Source organism: Haemaphysalis longicornis, unplaced genomic scaffold (genome assembly GCF_048455015.1).
Source record: "Haemaphysalis longicornis isolate Haplotype H1 unplaced genomic scaffold, Haemaphysalis longicornis Haplotype H1 scaffold_8, whole genome shotgun sequence".
NCBI lineage: Eukaryota > Metazoa > Arthropoda > Arachnida > Ixodida > Ixodidae > Haemaphysalis > Haemaphysalis longicornis.
The window spans coordinates 165,629,019-165,654,481 of record NW_027526445.1 but is presented as its reverse complement, the minus strand read 5'-3'; the positions used below and the strand labels follow the sequence as shown (position 1 = coordinate 165,654,481).

At 50.5% G+C, this 25,463-nt stretch overlaps 2 protein-coding genes across 2 annotated transcripts in view; one reads left to right on the top strand and one right to left on the bottom strand.

Annotated features, from left to right (window-relative positions):
* Positions 1–10,895: 10,895 nt before the first annotated feature.
* On the top strand, positions 10,896–12,277 carry LOC144149752 (uncharacterized). The gene has a single exon (XM_077681406.1). It carries the CDS (start codon positions 11,015–11,017, stop codon positions 12,266–12,268), a length of 1,254 nt encoding a protein of 417 aa, XP_077537532.1. The 5' UTR covers positions 10,896–11,014; the 3' UTR covers positions 12,269–12,277.
* An 8,753-nt stretch (positions 12,278–21,030) lies between these two features.
* Positions 21,031–25,463, bottom strand: part of LOC144150051 (thioredoxin domain-containing protein 9) — a 28,733-nt gene continuing 24,300 nt past the window's right edge. The window contains exon 4 of the mRNA XM_077681848.1: positions 21,031–21,461. Within this exon, the coding sequence (XP_077537974.1) occupies positions 21,174–21,461 (288 nt within the window). The 3' untranslated portion in view covers positions 21,031–21,173. The remainder of the gene's footprint in view (positions 21,462–25,463) is intronic.

Here is a 25,463-nt window from a genome sequence, read left to right as displayed (position 1 = left end):
TTCGGCGCAGGCTAAATGTGGTCTGAAGTAGTCCAGATCCCTCCATTTTTGCGCGCGTCCCAAACCCCAGATATAGCTTCGGCGCGTTAAACCCCCAAAATATGAAAATTTTATTTTTAAAGTCGACCCGAATAATCTGCAGACAATCACAGGTGGCCTAGTTAATGAGCAGTTGGGAAGGGGGGGGGGGGGGGGGGGACGTCATTCCGGGAGCGCGGCTTTCCTGGGCTGCTGGATAGAAGCCGTGGTTTCCTGGACGGAAAGCGAATGTGTTGTCATTGCGGCTGCTTTGCGGAAGTGTCCTACGCGCCGCAGCAAGCCGTAATTCCGACACATTCAAAGCAGCACACGGTTTAAGCGGGGGAACCCTACGAGAAAAAAATGCAGTGGCTTTCCTCTCTGTGAAGAAGAACGACGAAGAGAAGCCGCGGTGCGTAATGTTAGGAGTCATCTTAGCGACTAATTCTCATATGATTTGTTTCCGGACAGTTCCGGTAAAACAACAGTTACAGCCGTTTTGTGTAATCATACTCCCTCCGTAGATGGTCATGGATAAACAGCAGACAGTAAATGCGTAACGTTTACAACATCACTGTGACACTTTGAACTATCAAATGAGAGCAAGTAGATGAAACTCATCGTAATGCTCGAATCGTTTTGGCGGCTAATTGCCACATAATTTCTTTCGTTATACCTTCGATAACGCAAGAGTTAGAGCCGTTTTTTTTTTTTTGTAATCACACTCTCTCCTTAGATGATCATGCTTCACTGTGCAACAGACAACAATGAAAAGCCAGCCTACAAAAAAACCAAGCTTACAACGATCCATTTAAACTCAGCTTCACCTCTACACGCAAATCTGGGAAGATGTCTTTCCTGGGGGCTGCATAAGCCATCATGTATTCAAATTGGAGACCTTAGGACTACCGGCATAGCCATGGGGCTTTTTTGGTATCAGAACACCCCCCGGGATTTATACATGCAGAAAAATGACATATCGCTTAGGCGTTCGACGCAATCCCTCTTCCTTTTTAAAGCAAAGTTTTCTACATGTACTAGCGAACGATTTCGCTGTGCCGTGCGCCACAAAAAATTCCAAACCAGGCTATAAAACTACTGGCATCGCCAGGGATCGAACCTGGGCGCGAAGAGAAGCGGAGCGAGAGCCCGCCGTCTTAGCAACAAAGCTACGCCCCCCGTGGGGACGGGGGAGACAGACGGTGGTTTTGATTCAGCGGTTGGGAAGGGGGAGGGCGCTTTAGAGGAGACACATGAAACAAGAGTGACGGAGAGGCAGTGAAAGAGATGACGCAGTAGCCACGCGTGCCGCCCTCCTCCTCACCCTTCGAAAGGCGCTCATCTCCGTTTTCTTTCTGCCGACGCACGGCCGGGCTACAGCGGAGACGTCCGCCGCTCTAGTTCGCCCGTGGCCGACGCTGCTGCGTTCGGGACGCCGCCCCCGCGAATCCCAGGTAAAAGCGGAGCCCCTCAAGCGAAGCCTTCAGTTCATCGCAGGCTGCCATGGGGAGACCGCACAAAGTGAAAACTGCAGAAGAAGAGCGGGGATACAAAGCTCGACGAAAAGAACAGTACCGTATCTCTCGAGAGCGCAGTAAGCAGGATCCGACACATGGTGCTAGAGGAGGAGGAGGAGGAGAAAACTTTATTCCAGCAAGTGGTTAGAGAAGCGCGGTTGCCACCGGCCCCAGCCCACACTGGCATGGAGGGGAATGAAACCGCATACGCTCTGGCTCGCGAACTCACACACCGAGCCGGCGTGAGTATCGTTCCCCACCACGGGGCGCGCTCCGCCAGAGACCGACTAATCACATTTAATGAGAATCCATCCCTTACGATAAGCCAGGCGCGTATTTGGCGGTTCTTGCAAACGGACGCCTTCCCCAAGCAAATCTCGCCTCTACCACATCCATCCGACAGAATTCCCTTCGTCAGCGTGCCCCCTGTGTGGGGAGCACGCCTCACTAAGCCATTCCGTATGGGAGTGCATCCAAGACCCCTTCCCTCTAATCACCAGCAGCGAGCAGTGCAGGGAGGCGTTGGATAGCTCCGACCGCGCTACACAAGAAGCCCTGGTCAAAAGAGCCACCGAAGTCGCCACATATGCTGCTAGAGCCACAAGTGTGAATTCAAGTCACGTCGCATGGGCAGTTGTGGGTGCCGTTTACAGCTTTGCTTACCAACCACCTTCATAGTGTGGATTGGAGCCATTTTTTATATTTTTTTCCCTGCGGTGCATAAAATACCCAAATAGAGCTCTGGCTACGCCACTGCCTCAGTTATTTATCATTTGTTATGAAGTTTTTCTATACTGAGTATCTAGAGAGAGCGTGACGCGATACCAGCAGAGACTGCCGTCAGTCCCAGCCCTAGAACAGCTCCCCCGCTCAAATTCTCAACGCTCATTGCGGCTTGTGCAAGCCTTCAGGGGCGAGCGGTTCGACGCGCGATCTCACTGGCTGCTTCCGCCACATGTTGGCGCCAAGGGCAACGAAGTCGCTGATCGGATGGCACGGTACGCGCTGTCATTTTCTCCCAGGTAGAAGGTTTTCCGTAATCGCCGGATCATCTTCGGGCGAGCACGTGTTGTCCATTTCAGGTCCCCGCCGAGTAACTACTGACGTCACCTTCGAGTCACAAAGGGTCCAAGAGTAGCTGACGCATCTCAACTCTGTCACATCCGAACAAGCTCAGAGAAAACTCCGGCCTGGAGAGAAAGAGAGAGATAGAGATATACAAGAAAAGATAAGGTAAGATTAGATAGATAGATAGATAGATAGATAGATAGATAGATAGATAGATAGATAGATAGATAGATAGATAGATAGATAGATAGAGAGAGAAAGAGAGAGAGAGAGAGAGAGAGAGAGAGAGAGAGAGAGAGAGAGAGAGAGAGAGAGAACTTTATTTTGGAGCCTGTGTCCAAAGGACTGCTCGGCTTCTTGGTAGCGTTACAGGGACTTGACTAGTCCAGGCGTGTTTTAATGATTTACTAATGTGGTCTGATAGAGCTTTTCAGAAAATTCAAGATGGGCGTCGTGCGACAGCCCGTGTGCTTGTCATGTTGGTGGTAGAATATGCGCAACACTACATAGCGTCGCCTGTGCGGACGACAGCGGCCCCACATACCACAGTGAATCAAATTCTCTTCCCAAGGAGACAACTGCATGGGTACAGCGGAGCAGCCACGTCTTCTAAGTTCCACTGGACGAAATGACTTCTGGCATGAAATCTAAAGGCCCGTTCACACTTGCGACGAAAGTGAGCGGAAGCGACGGGAATTCTGTCGCTTTGTCGCGCGGCGACAAAAATTGGTCCCGACCATTCGACAAAAACAATCGGCGCGATACAAAGCGACGGGATTCCCGTCGCTTTCGATCGCTTTCGTCGCAAGCGTGAACGGCCCTTAAGGTATGACGGAATCTCGTCTGATCTGGTAGAACACTCATAGTTGAAAAGGGTGGATCTTTGACCAAATTAAGATTGATTAAAAAGAGACGTATTGGCTTCCATGCGGAAGCATTGTTCGCTGTCGAGAACAAGGCTTCCGTATGAAGTCGAAATGTCTTTTATAATATGTAAATATTTCTCTCTTTTTTTGTTGTTGCAGCTTCCATACGTAAGCCGTGCACACTCTATATGCACCTATAAATGCGATTACTAAATCTCTCTTTCTTTTTTCAAATTGTGGGCGTTTAAAGCTCCGAAGCTATGAGGCGCGCCGTAGTGTCGGGTTCCGGACTAATTTTGACTACCTAAGGGTCTCTCTTCAACATGCGTCGAAATCTCGACACAGGTGTTTTCGCTTTCCGCCGCCATCAGAAAAGCCGCCACCGCGGCCGGGATTGGATCCGCGTTCTAGGATTGTTACATTAGATTCCGATGTCATAAGAAAGCGTGCATATACATGCTGTATATAGGTGCATACATTCTAAAGGCACACTGTTGATTTATGCTAATGCACATGCTGCACATGACATACCGTTTACCTAGCGCACACATGTCCAGTTAGTGAACCTTTCGAATGTAATTTTTATTAGACTGTTCATTCTAGTCATTGTACCCTTCCCTTATTCCAAAGTTTGGAGTAGCCTGCTTCCTTTTGTTTTAACTAACCTCCCCAATTAGTAAGTATTTCTCTCTCTCTCTCTCTCTATTTGTCCAGCAGCCTCCAGCGCCGCACGCCCGTGAAGCTTACCATCCCATCCGAGACATTCCCAAACAAACAAGCTTTCGGGCCTGTGCTCGCTACGTCCACGTGAGAGTCACTCGATCGAGGCATGTGCAACCGTCGGCCTTGGGCGACGTTTCCGCAATGAGGGCGTTAGCGTTGACGGTGACGTCATCAACCGCGGGATCGCCCTTGTTTATCGTGCATGCATGCGACGAGCACGCCAGACGCTGTTATCGTCTGCGCGTCTGCGGTTGAAGGCGGTGGCGGCGTGCCAGCAGGGACAATTATCTGTAGGATATGCCAGACGAGCTGGCTATTTGGTGACGCTCGCTGGAGCGCGGCGCCACTTGACATCGTGAGCCAGCAAACAGCCGTGCATTGAGCGGAGTCTGTACAGCCGTCAAAAGTGTTGACAACAACAAAGAAAGTGGAGGAAGCCTATCGCACAGCGGCGGCAAGTATGCTACGTGATGCGCATGCGCTGGAGAAGCCGAATACAGCAGGTCAGCATCGTGAGCTCCGTTTATCAGCCGCCGAAAAGAGAGAGAGGGATAGATAATAGACTTTATTGGGCCAGACCGGCACATCACGATTCTTGGCATCCCGATACATGAAAGCGGAGGTGCGGCAACGTGGCTACGGCAGCTAGAGCCTAAGTGGAAACAGCTTCTGCATCTTCTAAGACGCATAGCCCACAAATCCGGAGGAGCCAGCACACGCACAGCTCGTACCCTCACAATGGCAGTACTAACGTCAAAAGCTTGCTACGGAGCTGTGTGTTTTGACTTGACAAAATCGCAATACGACAAGCTGGAAAGACTACACCGGGAATGTCTTCGGGTAATAACGGGCCTGCCCCGCCATGCCCGGGTCGAGGAGCTGCACCGCTACTCTCGCATCCCGCCGCTCAGAGACATCATCGCAGAACGCAAGGCAAGACATGATCGCCGCCGTCTCTACATGCGCGCGGGCCAGTCGCTCTAGAGCTGGACGGGGAACAGCTGGGTGAACAGATAAAAGTTCTCCGCGCGATCGCTCCCTGGGACGACGTTCAGGTTCGTGTCACGAAGCCAGTCACGCGCCGACGCACGAAAGGGGATCACACGGCCCAACGAACCGCCCTTGCTGAGAGGGCTGACTTCCAGGACAACGCCATCTTCACGGACGCCGCCTGGGATCCAGATACGTTCCGGGGAGCGGTAGCTGCCGTCCGAGGACAGCAGCGGGATGCGCGGGCGTTTCAATACTGCCAAGAGCAACCTGTGAGGTCACTTGAACTGCAGGCCATCCTTTATGCACTAGAGAAGTTGACTGAATGAGCAAGGACCAGCCCACTGTCTGTGCGGGGACAAACCTTCACCATTTTTACCGACTCATTGGACGCCCTCAAAAATCTGACGAAGACACCTAGAGCCGGCACTTTGGCGCACAACGTGAAAGTCGCTTGCGCAACCCTTCACGAGTTCTACGGCGTGACGGTGCGTGTGGTCTGGGTCTCGGGGCATGCGGGCAGCATCGGAAACGGCGCCGCCCATGACGCGGCGAGCGAGCTGGTACGTTTCTGCTCGCCCCCCCTTGACGTAGTCCTTCAGGCTCCGCTGCTCTTTGACCCGGACGAGGAACACGAGCGGATAAAGGTGCAAGCCAAACAAGAACTGAGGGCGAAGCTAGGTGCCGCACAATCCCCACCCACTTCCCAAAGGGCTTCCGCGCGGCGCGGAAGTGCTAATCTACAAGGCTAGGACAGGTGCTGCCCTTACGGAAGATGTTCTGGCAAAGTGGCGAGCACACGCTGCATCCAAAAGAGCTCGTGGCGGTGACCCACAGGCGGACATCACCGATCAGAACGAGGAGAGCGACCAGGCAGCCACTGCGACGTGCTGCACATGCAATAACGGTGCCTCTCCAACGTTAAGGCACCTACTGTGGGACTGCCCCGGCCTTTCACCGTTGAGGAACAGGCACAAGGGCGCCGGCGTTACATCATTGGAAGAGTGGACAACCCCGCCCCCTCACTTGGACGCCGCGATCACGATCCTTTCCTTGTGGGAGTTCGTGCGAGCGGCAGACCTGACAGGATGACTCTGACGGCCTCCCCACTCCCTTTCCCCTCTCCCCCAACTAAGCTAACAAGCCCCCCGTATCATTAATAAAGTTTCATTCATTAATTGAGCCAAAAATGCTGCCGCCTTTACGCGCCAGGTGAAGTGGGGCCCTCTTCACGGGTTTCACATGCTGTTCTAGCCACCATAGCTGTTCGAGCCTCCAGGCCCCTGGAGATCAGTAGGGTCTGGTCCTCCAGGGCGGGGCCGAGCAGCCAAGTCTCCCATCGCTCAAGTAAGGCGGTGCTGGTCGTGGGGAGAGGAGGGGGAGCGGTGTGGGAAAAGTCGCACTCTCCAATTATGTGGCGGAGTTTGCCGAGTCGTTTGCAGAAAGGGCATTCCTTGTCGTTTCGCGCGGAGTAGATTTTGTTTTGAAGTAGAGGGTGTGGAAAGGACCCGGTTTGAATTTGTCGATAGGTGCATTGTTCTTGTCGAGTGAGGGAGTGGTGAAGTGGGGGGAAACGTGCCCTACCCTCCCTGTAGTGTCTGACTATTTCGCGGCGGCTAGTGACGGGTTGTTGTGCAGTCTCCTCGGCCCGGAGGGTATACCTTCGCGGGCATGTTGATGGGCAAACTCATTGCCCTCGACTTCGGAGTGCGCTGGGACCCAAACGAGCTCGGTTTTGGGATTTGGAGAGTCTATCTTTTGGAGAATGCGGGACGCTGGGAGTCCGTGATAATGGTCTTGGTGCCGGGTTGAGTAAGAGCTATCGCTGTGGCCACTTCCTCGGCCTCTTCGGAAGAGGGTGTGACGAGGCAAGCTCAGCAGATGAGAGAGAGAGAATAGTCTTTAATGATACTGGTGAGGTTAGCCTGGCCAAGGCGCCTAGCTTGCTACACCAGATGTATATATAAAAAAAAATCGATGAAGAGATGATGATAATGACTGTGATGAAGATGACGCGCTCATTAAGAGAGTCCTGTTTAAAAAGTCTGATCAAGTCCTGTGCTTCGCAGGAAAGACAGTAGAGCTTTGGTCGCTCGAGATGATCGTTTAGAGTTCGTCCAAGGGCCTAGCACGTCACTGAGAGTTAGGCCTCTAGACAGCGGAAGACCCAAGGACACTAAAAGGGACGTTCTGGCGGCTCTATACCGCGTACACTCACATAGCACGTGGTTCAGGTCCTCGCGCACTTCACAAAGAGTGCACAAGGGGGAAGCGGCCTGTTTCGTCTTGAATCGAAAGTAATTGGTGTAAGCGACATTTAGCCGCACACGGTGAAGAACCGCTTCGTCATGTTTGGAAAGTCCTTCAGGCATCCTAAAGGTCCCGTGCGGGTTTATGGAGTGAAGCGGCGCGTAATTATGCGGCGCAACAGCCCACATGGATCGCTGAAATCTCCAGGCAGCCTTGGACGCAAGGGCAGAAGCATCTTTTCTGGAGAACGGTATCGGTATCACTGGCCCGTGCAGATCATGCGCTATCGATGCCGCAGTGTCCGCCTTGACGTTTCCAGTTATACCGCAGTGGGCAGGAATGCACTGAAGCTCTACATGATGGTGCGCATTTAGAGCTTGTAAGTGCAATGCATGGATGTCTAAAACAAGCTGTTCTTTCGGGTACGATTTTAAGCACTGAAGGGCCGCCCGAGAATCCGTGAAGATTGCCCACTGACGTGCTGGTTGCTCGATGGTGTAGGCGAAAGCAGCCCGCAGAGCGGCAAGTTCGGTGACCATGGATGTCGTCCTGTGGCTAAGCGTTGCGCTGAAGGCCGTACAGGAGGACGGGAACCAGATTCCTATAGCCGATGAGCTAGCTGTCACAGACCCATCCGTGTATAGATGGGTGTGGGCCCTGTATTTTTGGAACAGCAGTTCCAAGGCGAAGAACTTTAAGGCAGGGGTGGCGATATCCTGTTTGCGGGTAATGCCGGGCACTCCAGTTGTAATTTGCAGACGCGGGTACATCCAAGGCGGTTGTAGCGACGGAGAAGGGTGCTGGAAATGCAGAGGCAGAAGGTCTCGCACTTCAGTGGCTGAGCTGAGTGCTAATGGGTGACTTTGATGCCGTGCTGCAAATCTCAGTTGAGCCCGAAGGACCTCCTGCGTGCCAAGAGCAAGTGGTGCCAGTCGTCGACACTCCACCATAGTTCCCACCGTGGATGTGGTCTTCGGAACTCCAATGCACACCCTCAGGACCTGTGCTTGCATACTTTGCAGGGCTCTGGCATTTCCCTTTGAGAGGGGGAGAAGAACAGGTAGGCTGTAGCGTAGCAATCCTACGCACATGACGTCATACAGCCGAAGAAGAGACTGGACGTTGCATCCGCCGGCGTTGCTAGATAACATGCGGAAAATGTTGACGAAGGACGCAAGCTTGTCTTTTATATAGCGGACGTGTTTTGACCAAGTCAGAGACCTGTCAAATGTCACACCCAAAAACTTATGGTGCGGAACATAGGGGATAGTGCAGCCTGCAACGGTGAGTCCATAATTTGATACATCACGCTTTGTGAAAGCGATGGCAGCGCACTTGCCAGCTGATATATCTAGGCCTCGGGTTCCTAGAAACGCCGCAATGGAATTGATTGCCCGTTGCAGTCTCGCACGCAGTACCCGCCTGTTGCGTCCAGCACTCCATATGCAGATGTCATCCGCGTACAAGGATATTTCCACTGACTGCGGTAAGCACTTCTCTATGCCCATCATAGTGATGTTGAAGAGCGTTGGACTGAGGATACCACCTTGGGGAACACCACGGGTCACTCTGTATAGCGGTGTGTCACCGCTGTCTGCTGACATGTAGATGAATCTATCGGTTAAATAGTCCGAGATCCATGCATACATGCGACCCCCAAGGCCCGAAGACCTCATGGCCGAGCGTATAGCTTCATGGTACACGCAGTCATACGCTGATTTGATATCAAGAAACACAGCGATTGTAATGTTGCGCTGTGTTTTGGCTTGTTTAATGCTGTTAGCAAGGGCTAAGGCATTATCAATGCTACTCCGTCCCTTGCGGAAGCCAGACATCTGTGGCGGGTATGCGTTGCGAGTGGTCAGGTCCCAGTACAGGCGATGGAGCACCATTTTTTCCATAAGCTTGCCGACACAGCTCAGGAGGGCAATAGGACGGTAGGACTCGATGGAAGTCGGTATTTTGCCTGGCTTCAGTACAGCCACAATACGCCCGTGCTTCCATTTTTGCTCTAGGCGGCCAGCTTCCCAAGAACGATTGAAGATGCCTAAAAGGCACTTCTTTCCATTTTCGCCCAAATGGGAAAGGGCTGTGTAGGTGATATTGTCCGGGCCAGGTGATGTAGCTTTCTTGACTGAGGTCAGCGCAGCGACGAGTTCTGCCATGGAGAACGGGCTTGTCAATTGTCGTGACATCTATCGTTGAAGATGCGCCGGTGGCTAAGCTGACACTCTGTGCATAGGATGGCACCCCTGTCCTTGTTAGTATTTTTGATGTCTCTGGGTGGAATAGAAAATGAGAAGGAACAAAATGGCAGTGATGGAACGAAGGATATGGAATAAAAAGTTGTATAACAAAAGCTCAGACAACCCTATTATAGCTCAGAAAGCCCTGGATATGCAAAGCTAGAGCTTGGCTTAGCCTGGTCAAGTCTTGGTTTCACTTAATTAATCTTTACTTTAGCTGTTATCACAGTCAAAACTAGATCTAACAAAACCTGATCTTACGAATTTTTCGATCTAACGAACATACTCGGATTCCCCCGCAGTGCTTTCATGAACTAGAACTAACGAAAGAGATTCAGCGCCATTCCCGATTTAACGAAGTATTCGAGGAACATACATTTAAAAACGGAGCAATTTCGAATGTGTTTCCTTAGAACACCGCGAAGATTAATGTGCCACGCTAGAAAAACAAAAACGAGGCATCTAGTTTTGTCTTTACGGAGCTCTACGAGATAGCTCATCAGTCCTGTGGCCACAGACCCGGCAACCCCGGCAGCACGCTTTCCACAATCTTGAAAAGAAAAGACACCATCATCCATGCCACTTCGTCTTGACACGCGTCGAAGAAAACTAACTTCAAGACCACCCCGTGCAAGAAGTTGGAGGAAGTCCTTTTACGTGGTTCAATGATATGAGAGCCAAGAACGTTCCTCTTAGCGTGGAAGTGGTACAACAAAAAGCGCCGTGTTTCGCGCGTCTGCTGGAGTGCGACGACTTCAGGGCAAGCCTCGGATGGCTTATTATTTCCACCGCGGACTTTTATCGCATTGCTAAATTATTGGCAGGCGATTAAGCGCCGTGGTCATGGTAGCTGCTGGTTTGCGCCTCCATTTAGACATCGAACTTATAGAATCAACTGCTTGTAATATGACAGTCACGCTTTTACGGAGTTCTAGATTTAACGAAGTAGTTAGAGGTTCCTGGTGACTTCGTTAGATCGGGTTTTAACTGTTAGTATATCATTCGTCCAAAGCCTGCCTTTTTCTGCGGTCGTGGTCCCGCTTCCGGCGTTTTCCAAGACGAACTGCTCGTCGAGCGATATCAGACGATATCGGGCGATATCGTCGGGTCAGGCGCCACTTGCCGGAACGGCTCAAAGCGTCCAGCTCTCGCGCAACGCTCAAAGACGGCCCGGCCTCGCTCTCATTCAGAGAACACAAGGCTTTGCATCTCTTTAACAGGTGGTTCTATCAGAGAAGTGGAAGAAATTAGGATCCTGGGCCTGCTTATTCACAACAAACTTAGTCCAGAGACCACCATTGCCAAACTGAAGCGAACAGGGGAACAGGTCGGACGGATGATACAACGCGTATCCAACAAGCGCGGCGGGTTACGGGGCAGGGACGCACTCCGGCTCGCCCATGCCTTTGTAACCAGTAGGATCCTCTTCTCCGTACCCTACCTCCGTACGAACAAACAACACGAGAACAGCATTGACGTCATCATTAGGAAGGCCACAAAACGAGCCCTTGACCTCCCGGTGGCTACCTCCAACACCAGGTTATCGGCGCTGGGAGTGCTCAATTCGTATCAAGAGCTGAAAGAGGCTCATCTCACAAATCAGTACACTAGACTCGCACAAACGGCGTCCGGGCGCCACTTGCTTAATCGCCTACAAATCAAACATGAGTGCATCCCAGAGGAGACGTGCAAACTCCCAGAGTTGTGGCGGCACAGGCTCTGGGTGCATCCACTTCCGCGTAACATGGAAAAGCACACTCACGAAGGCAGGAGGGAAGCACGCGCTAAGACCCTGGAAAGGAAATACGGAAATGGGCGAGGTGTGTACTACGTTGATGTGGCAGGACCGTCGCCTCTAGGGTTCTTTACTGCCGCTGTAATTCACAGGGACCAGCAAGTCGATGGGCTCTCCTACCGGGCTCCTAACTCCACGCAAGCCGAGGCGATTGCCATAGCGCTCGCCGCCTCGGACCCGAAGTCAAGGACAATAATCACGGACTCTCGCCGAGCCTGTGAAAGCTATTTAGCGGGCACGGTACCACCCTTGGCCTACAGAATTTTAAAACGAGTGGTACGGTTCGTAGACCCCGCACCTAAAGAAATTGTGTGGTCTCCGGGGCATCAGGGTCTGAGAGGTAACGAGGCCGCGCACGCGGCTGCCCGAGCGCTTACACACCGGGCGCCTCACCCATGCTCTCCCGGCTCGGAGATTAGCAAACCACTTCTGCGGTTTAGAGAAATCGTAAAACATTACTGCGATAACCGCCGGCTTTACCCAGCCCCTGCAAGGGGTCTGAGCAAGGCCGATGAGCGAATACTGCGGCGCCTGCAGACGAACACATTTATGTGCCCTGCAGTAGCAAAGCATTTCGACCCTAAAACCGATGGGCGGTGTCTGCACTGTGGGGAGGTGTCCGACACCTTCCACATGGTGTGGGCATGCCAGCGCAACCCTGCGTTATCCCCCAACCCTTCCCCTACCAGAGAGGCATGGGAGGCAGCCCTGCTCAATTGCTCGGGGCTGGAGTCTCAAAGGGCTCTAGTTCGACGGGCGAGAGTGGCGGCCTTGACCAATGGGGTCCCGGAATAGGGACTGCACCTGTGCGGAGGGCCACATGCCCCAACTCTCTTTTATTCTGATCAAAAATAAAGTTTCACTCCTCCTCCTCCTCTCATTCATGGCCAAGCTCGCATGCACGCGGCGAGTCACGGGTGAAGCGGTGGACGCATGTCCGTCTGAGCAATCTAGCAGGTCAAAATATCTAGCAGGTTGGATGTGCGCGGAAGAGGGCGACGCGGCGGCTTATCCGGCAGCCAAACCGGTTCACAGCACACAGACGCGCGCGGGAACGCGTGCTTTTCCGCCCATGTGTTCCACCCTTCAGGCACGAATCAGCGGCGGAGAGCGCATGCGCCAAGCCGGCAGGGGAGGCGGAAGCGGCAAACGCGGCCGTTGTTTTTTTTTTTTTTGGCGAAGGCCGTCGGCGGAGCTTTACCCGGTGAGTAACGTGATGCATTGCCAAGGATACGGCGCAGCTGCGGTCAAATGAAGGTCAAATTTACCGAGAAGGCGAAACCCCGCTCGACAAGATTAGTAACGCTGTGCTTTAAAATGGCTAAGCAATTTTAACGCTTACGTAAGGCGTTCGCCATACGCATCGCTAATCGGTTGATACTCGCATCGCCTTTTCCCCCCCACCAAATTGAACAAAATTCGCACAAGATTGAGTTTCGGTAGTCACGAGTGTAGCGTATCGAATTTACCGTAGCATTTCAGCGTTTTGGTGTGCCTAGCGATATAGTGCCCTCGAACACCTACGTAGCACGAAGCTCAAAGTCTGGTGAGTTGAGGTGTTGCTTAGTGGGGATGGCGTTAGATTTGTTCGGGTCTGTTACTCATTTTTCTTGTCTCGTCCATCCTCCACTAATCGAGAAAACCTATGAAATCCCTTCCCCTTGGCTTTTACCTCACCCATCCCACTTCAGGAGGAATGGAAAACCACAGTTTACCTGTCGAGTACACTGTATAATGATTTACACCCATACATCCTAGCAAAATAAGAAAAAAACCTTAGGCGTTTTGTCCTTTATAATACCCTTGCATCCGAGCAAAAACACATGAATACACCCTTGTGAAGGGTGTTTTATCGTGAATTACGCCCTTTCAAAGGGTGTTTTTCTTTGTTTTTAGACATTGCGCTGCTGAGCACGAGGTCGCGGGTTCGATTCCCGGCCGCGGAGGCCACTTTTCTGATGGAGGCGAAAAGCAAAAACGCCCGTGTGTACGAGATTTCGGCGCACGATAAAGATCCCCAGGTGGTCAAAATTAATCCGGAGCCCTCCACTACGGCGCGCCTCATCGTCTGCGTTGCGTCGGCGCGTTAAAACCCTACAATCAATCAATCAATTGTTTTTAGACAGGGTGTAAGGGTGTTACTTATAGACAAAAAGGAGTTAAGTACACGCTGAATCACGGGTGCCGAACTACTTTAAAAACCTATCGAGGGTTTCACGGGCTGCAGTCAGAAGCATGTTGAAACTGTAAACATAAATAACGAAACACACAAATATAAACAAAAAGTAACTATCCCCCACTCTTTTGTCTCAGTATAACCAGTATAACCAGCTTCAGCCGATAAACACGTCACTATAATAGGTAACTATATTTTGAAAATACAGTCGAACACGGATATATCGAACTCCAAGGGGGTCGCGAAATAGTTCGATATATGAAAAATTCGATATAAAAAAATATGGGCTCTGAGACCTCACCTATGGCGGGACGATTACTTACCGATCGTCGCATTCAAGAATGACAACTAATTCCGCACTCACGACGCAACAGGACGCTTTGTTTCCGTGAGAAAAAAAAAATCGCTGATCTTGGCCTGCTTCTTCGTCATGGAACTAAAATTAAAGACGCTGGTCTCGATCTTTTCGAGGCTGCACAACTAGAAAATTCCAGCAGTACGCTACGCCATCGCACACCATGCACAACACGCACGCAAAAGAACAGCGCGCATGTACCTCAAGAACTTTGAAGGTAACTATTCCAAGGCTCTCTGAACGGACTCCAACAAAGCGCTCGCGATTGTCATCTCGGAGAGAAACAGTGATCGCCGAAAGGTGCGGGACCACTCGCCAAAATGCAGCAACAGCAGCAAAATGCAAAAGGAGGAGGAGGCTGCCAGCGCCTTCGTTCCCTCTTCCCTTTTCCGAGACGACATTGGGGAAAGACAGACTCAGAGAGAGAAAAAAAAAACTCTTTTTCGGCAAGTCGGGGAACGTACGCAGCCGAAAAAAAAAGGACGTGCGCAGTCGGGGCATCCCTACCTTGCACTGTCATATTTTCCGAGCGTTCGGGCTTGTGTGCCTTGAGAGATTTAGCATACCGGACTCCGTCCGCTAACGCTACGGCGGCCGGTAGTGGGGCTCGACTGGGCGTGCGTAAATTCGTTCGGTAGGGGGGATTAGTTCCGCGAGCCAGTCGTCGCCATGCCCGCGCATTCCTCCACATCCTCCTCAACCTCAATCAGGGGTGCAGCTACCGCCGAAGAGCACCTTCCAGCTCGCGCGGCGTTCGATATACCCAATGTCGGGAAAAATACGGTTCGATATAAACGTACGAATTCCTATACTTTTACACAGAATTTTCAAGGGGATAATTAATGAGTTCGATATAGACAATAATTCGATATACCCGTGTTCGATATATCCGTGTTCGACTGTATAGCTGGCTTCAACGAAAGAGAAACTACGCACTTGTTTCTCGGAAAACAAAAATTTGGTTTCGGAGAGAGGCAAGGAGGAAGGAGGACAAAAAAAAATTTTTTTCACACGGATATAGTGCGCACGGATATAGTGCACCAGGGGTTGACATATGCAAACTCACCTTCAATGAATGTCGCTCATAACATAGGCACCCCTTCCACAACTAAAAACACTAAAAACAAACAGGCAAGCACAGACACACATGCATGCACACACGTACGTAGCGCGGCAATTTCAAAACAAAACTTTGGCATTGTTTCCAATCTTGGTATGGGGCAAATTTTGTGTGAAGGAAACTTTTAAAACTACTTGCTAAGATTGTTTACCTTTTCGTGGAAGCACTTAAGCAGCGAATACAAACTACTTACCATTGGTGAATACGCAAGATCAGGGAGAAATGGCTGCGACAATGAGTCGGAATCTTCCGGAAACATACAAAAACGACCATCGCGTAGACTTCCGCTCCTTCTAGGGAATTCATATTACCAATCTTTTTTTTTTAAATTCCATTCAAAGTGCTCTCCTTGTGCGGTACCGAACCGATTCTCACTTTCGACCGACATGAAGTTTCCAGAATTAAAAAAAAAAAGGAAAAGTTTCTATCTAGATTGAGGCCTCGATTTAAACAAAGATAAACTGTTTCTAAGTACAAAGAAGCATCAAGAGGTGCTTAAAGGAGTACTGACACGAAATTTTTATGTTACGTTTTTTTCGCTGCTATGCGTGCCTACCAGCCCACTAATCATAGAATGACAGATTAGACGGTCGAGCGCAGAGTAAACATTCATTTACGGCGTCGTTTATTCGTGCTAGTTTCGGTTTCGACTGAAAAACGCCGAGCGGCCGCCATGACAGCATGTATAACATGACGTCACCATTCTTGCCGTATCGCTGCCTCTCTGGAAGCGCGCGCGAGCGAGCGCACGCGCGCGCCCAGACCGGCCGAGGTTTTTGCCGTCCCCACAGGCCCGGGCAGCATGACGTCAGTCCCAAAACCATGACGTGTACACACGCCCGAGCAGCGCGCGCCAACCACAGCCAGCGCGTCGGCTTCGTCACGGGAGCCCCGACGTCGGCAGTTTGGGGCACGTAGCAGATGATGTCACGTCGGCCCGCTCTGGGCTTTCTCGTGCGGGCGAAGATTAAAATGGATTTTAAATATGTTTCGCTGAACGGTTGCTGTCGAAACTTGCTGGGAGATATCTCCTGATAAAAAGGAAGCGTTTTACATAGTTATCTCAGCTTTGAAATTTCGTGTCAGTACTCCTTTAATCTTATGAACCTTTGTGTTCTTAATCTACAATAAGCATATTATTACATGTGGGCGTTGGAATTATTAGTATAATGGCCCTTGCAGGCCCCATGATCGCTTCTACTCTCTAAGCCGGTAGTTCTTACTCATGGGTTTTGCAGGGACCCCTTATGGATCGGTGGAAGCGATGGGAGATCCCTTGCAGCAGAAATTGGGGGGGGGGGGGGGGGGGGGGGGCAACCACTGGACGTCCATCGGCCGTCCAGCGTATGTCCATGCCGGCTCTAGCGTACACTTGCTGGACGTCTGTTTTAGAGCCGATATGCCATGTACGTCCGTAGGACGTGCGGATTTAACACTTCCGTACGTCCATTCGGACGTCGTAATGGGATGTATATCGGACGTTCCGTAAAAATTTACAGAATTACAATTTTATTAACGAGAAGCACATGTTACTGCAAATAACACTACACCAACACACTACCGGGCCGATAAATATACACGAACACGATACACTTTCGCCACACGTTGTGTAAGCAGTTCTCAATTCTCATATAACCTTCCCCAAACAGATCATCGTTAGAGTCAGTGACGTGCTTCAAAAAAGTTTAAAAATTAGACTTAATTTTAGTAGCACAGAGATAAAACTTGCAATATACAAGTCAGAGTGTTGATGTACAAAATCTTTTTTATTGAAAAGCAGAGTACCTTTACCTGTTTTGCTTTTATGTGAAATTTCCGCCATCGTTTGATGCTTCGTGGTAACTTCGTACGTCCGCGGGCGGACGTCCATCTGACATACGAAAATGTAAATCCTTACTACATCCGTTGCTGGATGTCCACAGTACGGCCGCAAATGTATACCCAAGAGCAAAAGTTTGCGGTACACAAGAGCAGCAATTTTGAGTTATTTCTCTGCCGCATGGCAGCCTGGAGTACTATGTGCGGTAGTTTTCGTTAGTTCAGTACTTATACGTCTGTCATGCATTCGACAGTTTGTTGGACTGCTATTGGAAAAGAAATAACCTAAAATTGCCATTTCCCTGGTCCGTAAACTTTTGATCATGGCTGTACATATGAATCCGGACGCAGCACAGTGGCCATCAAAACTTGGCATTGGATGTTTGGCTGTTTTTCGGACGTGCCACGGACGTCCGTGATTACTTGGAGGGGGGGGTACAAGAGGCATTTGTTTGGAACTGCCATACAAACATCCTTTGTGGTAGAATTTCCGACATGGCATACTGCTGCAGAAGCCATCCCAAATAAAGGTAAAGATTGTTTGGATAACAGCACACTCGACCCTTCAGGGTAACGCGACATCGCCAAGTTCTATACCGTCAGGCGACCCGAGGGTCTTGGGTAGAGACTGTAATAGATAACAGAGTACTAAAAATAACCTATCCTCCTGCCCACCAATCCCAAACCAAGGGGCAAGAGCAGTCCCTCCGGCTCCTCAAAGAAATATTTCCTCATCCGACCAAACTCCACTTGCTTCATCCTACGCAGTACTTCCCGCAGTGCAAATTCTGCGCTGCCCCGGGCACCCTGTACACCGTGGGATGGGAGCGTTCGGCCAACTTAGATTCCTAGAATCGAGCACCCTTCCCATGAGCAGTAGGAGGAGCTGTGCAGCTCCGGTCTCGATTCCCAGCTTATAAGCTGGGAATCGAGGCCCCTGTTGCCACGGCCCTTTGCCCCAGCCTATAGGCTGAGGCAAAGGGCCGTGGTAACAGGGGCCCCGATGAAGTCCTGGACTGAGGTCACCCCCCTCCTTTTCCAATGCTCGTAAAAAAATTCAGGGACGCTTCCACTCATGCGCAAATTCTTTTTAGATGCAGAGCATCTGATTCACTCGCCTTGTCCCTCCGGCGTCGTCGTCGCCGTTGTCCACCCCTCCCCCATTCTCCTAGCCGCGCCAGCTGCGCTCTCCGCCGCTCACCCCCTCTCCTCTCCGATAGCGAACACTCTCTCGCGAGGGGCATTGGATTGGATTCCATTGTATTTGGATTGGATTAAAGTGGATTGTGTTGCGTCATAGCCGCGGCACGTTGCGTCACAGCCGCGGCAGACGCGCTGGGGCCGGCGCATGTGCAGTACTCTCTCTTCCGCGGTTTCCTCTCCTTCGGGCGCGCTGCGCATTTAACCGGTGTGCCGTTCTCCGGCGAAGCAACATCCACGCTTGGCTCAAACACCTACTCTGGTATTCTGAATCCTTCCTTTACCCGGCCCTCCAGTGGAGGGGATCCTTGAAATTGACCTGCCCATGCATTAGCATTGCAGAATCCTCTCCTCAGCCGAGTGGACGAAGAAAATGGAGGGGAGGAGGGACTCAGAATACGGCCCCTAGAGTCCACGCCGCTTTACAAGTACGCCAACGTCGTCATCGACTGGGACCGGCTTACGCTGTCCCCTCAACGTTATGCGCGCTATGCGTCGCATCTACACAGGGGTTCCCGCGAAGGGAGGTGGGAGTTTTTAAATGCAGAGCATTTAAGTAACTCACGATGTCACCCGCGTTGGCGTCCGTAGTCCGCACGCTCACTGCGCATGCGCGTCGAGTCGAGGCGAAAGCGAACACTCTCTCGCGAGGGGCATTGGATTGGATTCGAACACTCTCTCGCGAGGGCATTAGATTGGATTCGATTGGATTGGCTTGGATTGGATTAAAGTGGATTGTGTTGCGTCATAGCCGCGGCAGACGCGCTGGGGCCGGCGCATGTGCAGTACTCTCTCTTCCGCGGTTTCCTCTCCTTCGGGCGCGCTGCGCATATAACCGGTGTGCCGTTCTCCGGCGAAGCAACATCCGCGCTTGGCTCAAACACCTAGGGTCCTCGCCGCTTTACAAGTACGCCAACGTCGTCGACTGGGACCGGCTTACGCAGTCCCTTCAACGTATATAAGCGGCGGAGCGCGCGTTCGGAATTCAGTCAAGGGCGTCTTTGCTTGGCTTTCGCTTGACGCGATGCTTGGCTTGCCTCGAGTCGATGCGACGCATTTACTCGAGTTCCCCCCGTGGGAAGATGCGGGCGGCTTTTTTTTTTTTTTTAGATGCGACGCTGAGAGCATCTCTTGTCGGCGGCCCTGTCCTTCCTGCGTGCGTCCGTCGTCGTCGGCGTCCGCACTCTCCTCCGCTCCGATAACGAACTCTCTTTCGCGAGGGGCATTGGATTGGATTCGATTGGATTGTGTTGCGTCATAGCCGCTGCAGACGCACTGGCGCTGGCGCGTGCCCAGGTGAGAGCGAACACTCTCTCAACATCTGCGGGTGTGCGGCCTAGCGCGCTCTCACTCCGCCGGTGGGCGGCGCTGCGCGCGGTGCTACGCATGTGCATTACTCTCTCTCTCCGCGGTCTCCTCTCCTTCGGGCGCGCTGCGCACATAACCGGTGTGCCGCTCTCCGGCGGCCTTTCGGTCGACGGTTGCTCTCCGCTTTCGCCGTTGAAGCCCCCTCAGCGTCGCATCACACCAGGGTTCCCGCGAGGGGAGGTGGGCGTAATTTTTTTTTTTGCGATCCAATGTTCATTGGCATGAAAGTAACTCATTTACAGCTAGAGATGGGTACCCATCCCTCAGAGGAAGGCAAGAAGAGAGCGCTACCTGGTGGGGTCCCCAGAGCCTTTGCTAGACATTGGGGCCTTCCAGGATGGAGGCCCGTGCCTCTCAGGTGTCGGTTGGGCGGTTGGCAGCAAAATCGTAGGTCGTTTTCCGTATGAAAGTCGCCAGATGGCAATAAAAGTTTCTGTACCCCATAAGTCTACGAAGCTGCATTACTTGCTTCAGTAAAGAATGCGACGATCAGGTGCAGAAAGCAATTCAAATAACACACAGCATTAAAAGTTGTGACAAAGATGCAAGAGGATAACAAAACGATAAGAAGTTTCTCAGGATAAAAAAACTCTCCTTTTAATTTCGGAACGATCGCAAGCATTGCAATAAATGCTGGAGTAAAAAAATAAATGAACCTAGAAGAAACTACGTGAATATCACAGAAACAATTTTTTTCGCAAAAGTAATACAGCAGAATGACAGCACTTGCTTTTTACACAACAATCCACCATAAAAAACACGAGTAGGCTGGAATAACAGGCGAATTGTCTAATTTAGAGGAAAAACAAATTAGATGCACTATGTTCGTAGCAACAGAAGGTGCAACTTCAATGTAAGCACGAATGAACATTTCATTTCAGTGCTGTAGCGTCCACTCAATTCACATGTTTCAATGCAACTGTTGTTCTGACGAAATCTGATGACAGAAAACAAGCAGTGAATGTTCACAATGGTTTTAAACAAAACATCAAGGCAGAACCATTTTGTGATAAATGTTATAGTGATTCGAGCAGCAGCCTCATCGGCGCGCCTCATCGTTTGTGTAGTGTCGGCTCATTAAAACTTTGTAATCGAGTGCCAACAGAAGTAAAAAGTGGGTGGCATGAAACAGTGTCGCCGATTCGACACAAAGTATGTTGCAAAAGCTGTTTACCACAGAAAAGACTTGTGCACTCTAAGCATGTTATACCGAAAAAGACAGCCGCAATCTTTCATAGAAATCTTTCATCAGGTGTAAAGGCACTGCATCGAAAAAATTCTTGTGTTGCAATAAGCTTTACGCAAGCTCCTTTCACCAACACCAGTACCCCCACAGTGCGCAGTACAAGCTTTGACGCAACATGGTTTCAGCGAGCAGTTAAACACACCAACAAATGATGCTAATGACACCGGAAAACAGGCTCTTCTTGTTCCCAAACTACACCCTCTTCAATGCCTTTCAGAAATTTATTATGAAAGAGTCGATCAAACAATGTTCAAAGCTTCTACATCAGCCCTCCACAGAGCCCCGAAAGAGAGTTCCATAAATAACCTAACCAGCAGGGACATGAACTGACAGATCGAGATGTGTGGCCTAGAGCAAGCAGCCGTGCTTGGAGAAAGAGCTCACACGGAACAGTACTGAAGACGATGCGCGTCGCTATCACTCGTCGTCGTCACTGCTGTCGCCGGCAGTCCCGCGAATCGTTTTGCGCTCGACGGTGAACATGGGCCGGCGCTCCTTCGCGGCCTGCGCGGGCGGAACGGTCAGGTCTCCGTTGTAGTTGATGATGCCGGAGCGGGCAATGCGCCACTCCATCATCTCAGTGGTGAAGTCGTCCACTCCGCCCAGGTCATCAAAGCCGATGATGAAGTCCTTGGACTTGAAGTCCTTGAAGAGCACGATGGTGGGGAGGACGCGGATCTTCATGCGCTCGCACAGGAACGGGGCCTGCAAGACGCAAAAAGCCGGTTGAGTCAGCTCGGCTTTTGGAGTGCATCCCTGACAAGACAACACAACATGCCTTTCGGCACTGAAGCAATGGGTAACGTTCAGTTCACACTGGTCTTTCTGAAGACGCGAAAGCCCAGGGAAACATGTTTTAAGTGCACAGCACTTTAGGGGCTCGCCTTGTCTTCGTAGCTCACTCGCTGGGCCCAAGTAGAGCCACACGGAGTTCCATTGTCGCAGCGTAACCCAGAGGCTTCGAAAGCCCATCGGATTATACAGTCATAAGCGTTCAAAGCTCGTGAACAACTGGCGCTCGTCATACATTTCCCCGCTGTGTAACGCAAAGAAAACTGCAAGTACATTTGTGGCAAAATATCGTCATTAACCGGCAGCATCCGCAAACATTTAGTTTGGAACGCTTGTTGGGTTGGTTTTTACGATAGCAAGTGAAAAAAAAGTGGCAGTGCAACGCCGGCACGCGCGGGAGGAAAAGAACAGAACTCCCGCTGGTGCAGTTTCAGGCATGGGGCGTGCAAGCACTGCAAAGGCGGGAAATCTGAATTGTATTGGGTGGTAGCAGTGAGCGGATAACAGCGCGACAGCCTATTATGGCAAATCGCTGCTCTGCACTTCTGACAGCTTTCACGGCTTTTAATTTTTTTACCTTGATCTGGAAGCATCCAGGTGATGGGAACAATTTGCCAACTTAAATAACGATTTGGTGACCTTACAGCACAGACTAACAGCGGCTTAAAAGATCACTCAATTTTTTAGGGGCGAAGCTCCTTAAGGCGTGGGTCTGTCCATCCTCGACGTATGTATGTATCCACCTCTAGTTTAGTTCTTGGATTGTTTACTAGATGGCGTGGCTACCTCTAGTTTAGTTCTTGGATTGTTTACTAGATGGCGGTACTTGTATATGATGAAAAGATGCGCTTGGATTGTTTACTAGATGGCGTGGCTACCTCTAGTTTAGTTCTTGGATTGTTTACTAGATGGCGGGGAGCGTTGTAATAAAATCCGTTCGCTGTTGGCGCGCGCTCGAAGTCGCCCGATGGATAAGGCTGCAGATGTGTGAGCCCACGAGGCAGAAGCGCTCCGTGAAGCTGCGCGACGCCGCCGCCAAGATCCTGCCGTACGAGAGCGGGAGGCCGAAGCGTGTCGTCTGGCTGCGCGACGCCGCCGCCAAGATACCAGCGTTCGAGAACGAGAGGCCCAAGCGTCACGGCAACGGCGCGAGGACCCTGCCGTACGCGAAGCGGCACGAAGAGGATCTCCAAAACGTCAGAGAACGGGAAGCGGCGAGAAAGCGCGCGTATCAGCAGGCAGACCCCGATGCAGTGAGAGCTCGTGAGGCGTCTGCAAAACGCATCAGGCGAGCTCAGCCCCAAGGTGCCGACGCGCGGTTTAAGCGAGACTTTCTAGACGTTACGTTCGGACACAGATGTAGTGGGCGAACTTTCACTGAAGAGTCACGGTTTTACCGATGATTTCTCCTCAGGAGCTTCGCCCACTCATCATCATTCACCCCGTGGATATGCTGTGAATTTTTTTTCCATATGAAAACCAAGACGTACCGCCAAAAAGATAAGACGTGCGAGATGCTTGGATTTTGATGTGGCTGTACCGGGTTAAAAGTAGAAACAAACAAGCCAACAAAGGCACTGTGAAACTTGCAGGTGTTTCTGCTTGGTTATCAGTCATGACATCAGCTGCCCATAGGGAGGAGGGGTAGAGTTCCAAGTTTGTTTGTTTCAGAGATGTCCATTTCACGCCCCTTTCAATCATGACGTAATCGTCCTTGTAGCACCTCCATCGAACCAAAGACGTGCATAGAAACCACCTCATCATCAGCTTTCAGCCAATCAGGGCTCACTTGAAACAGACACTCTGAACGGACACGCGAACAGACAAAACTGGTAATTTCCCCCACCCTATCGACTCACTTGCAAAGTGCATTGGATAGCGCATGTTTAGTTAGTACTTTTGCAGTTGGCCAGTGCAAGCCTGGAGCCAAACAAGTAATTGTGAAGGGATGCTTTTCTTGCTCAACTGCACGCACGTTTGCACACTGATCAGTGCATGAATGGTGCACACATTACAGCGAAAGGAACCAGATCAAGTAGCATTTCTGACAAGACAACAGTGGCTCAGCTTGCTTAGAAGACTACTCATGTTTTATCTTGCATTCGTCTTTAACACATACATGCAGTACAATACATCACGAAAAACTCGGAACAAGCATGATAAAACCATAGTGATGCCGCTTACAAAAACAAATTCCCGGCCATATTCCTTCTTTCCACGAACAATTTCCGATAGGAATGAACTACCCTGTGACGTCACTAGCATTGCAGCACCCGACGCATTCTTATCAGCTGCCACTGCCTGTTTGTACTAAAAGCTGTCTGGTCACATGTGCAGGTTTCAATTCCTCGTATCATGCTTTTCCACTTCTATTGCGAACAAAAGTTGGGTTGTATTTCGATAACATTCTTGTGGTGCTCCTGTAACCCGAGTATACATGTCCCACGCAAGCCTGTTATGTGGTGATTTTATTTCTGTACCGTGAACTGTACTGCGTTGCGCGGCTGCAAGTATGCAAGTTTGTATCACTCCTGCCTTGGCCACCAAGAGGTGGCTGGCAGCATGTATTAAATAAAATAATAAATAAATAAACATGAGAAAATTCCACTCGTTTAAAGCGAAACAGATCACCAAAATTCACTGCTTTCCTAGCGAACGATTTCAAATAGGCTTCATGGAGCCTCCACAAACGCTGATCCATGCGGTACATCATACCAGAGTGGGCTGGGATGTAACTGCAGTTTCTCACATGCCATTTTAGGACAATAAAGCCACATATAACGATTAGTTTATCCCAAAGGGACCTGTGACACCCTGAACAATGCATAAATGGGTCCCGAGATATTCCTGAACTCACGAAAACAACACGGAAAAAAAAAAAAAAAAGACTTTTTGAATTTTACGAAGTGAAATATAAAACACAAACCAAGACATCATACATGATTTTGTACTCATACCAAGACATCGCTCCTCAGCCTTGCTAGGGCTTCTTAATGGCTTCCCAGTTAAAAATACAGTACTTCTCTTCGCTTCTAGCTTTCTCCACAGCCAAATTAGAAAATCTGCCCTATCATTATTTGCTCATATTCCCGTCCCTGCGATTCCCTGCCTGCCTGCCCAAAAGAGAACGAAACAGACAGCTTGTTGGTGGCTCACACTTCATCATTTTCAAATACGAAACAACCTCGCCACAGAATATTGATCATTGTCATGGAGGAACGCAAGAAACCCCATTACTAGCTACAAATGAAATACTACCCTCAATTCCCAACTGTGTTTCTTTCTGGAAGATTTGGTCACATCAAATGCAGCACAACAGCAACTACAAGGCTTAGTGCTCGCACAACAAAGCGCCAGGTCGTGCCGATGCAGGGCCAGTTCGTTTCAGCGGGTCGGTTCCCGGAACTGCTATCACTCTGGGGCCCCTCCAAATGTGAGTGCTCCTTGGGAATCAAGGGCTTATTGAGATAACTCGATAACCAGCAAGCATCAGCAACAACTGAGATAAAAGGAAACCCAAACACCGAAGCACACCAAGAGATGCAGGCTTGCGCAAACCCTCACGCCAGTCTACGACCAAACGCGATGATGCGGCTGCTTGCCTAGCGTGCTTCAACGACTACACTTTATGATAAAACAGTGTCAGTGCCGCAAACTGCAATGAAGTAAGGCTATTCGGCACTGCAACTTGCTTCCGCAAATCATGTGACAAGGACAGAACATACGACAAGGATGAGAGACTGATTCATATGATGGGAGATCCATAGAAATGGACATGATACATTTGGATACAGTTAAACCGGGATATAACAAAGTTGACAAACATTCGCGGTTTTTTGTTACAGGCAGGTTTTCATTACAAGCAGGTTTCGAGTTAAGGGTCGAGTGAATGAAGCAGAGACGAAACCAAAATGC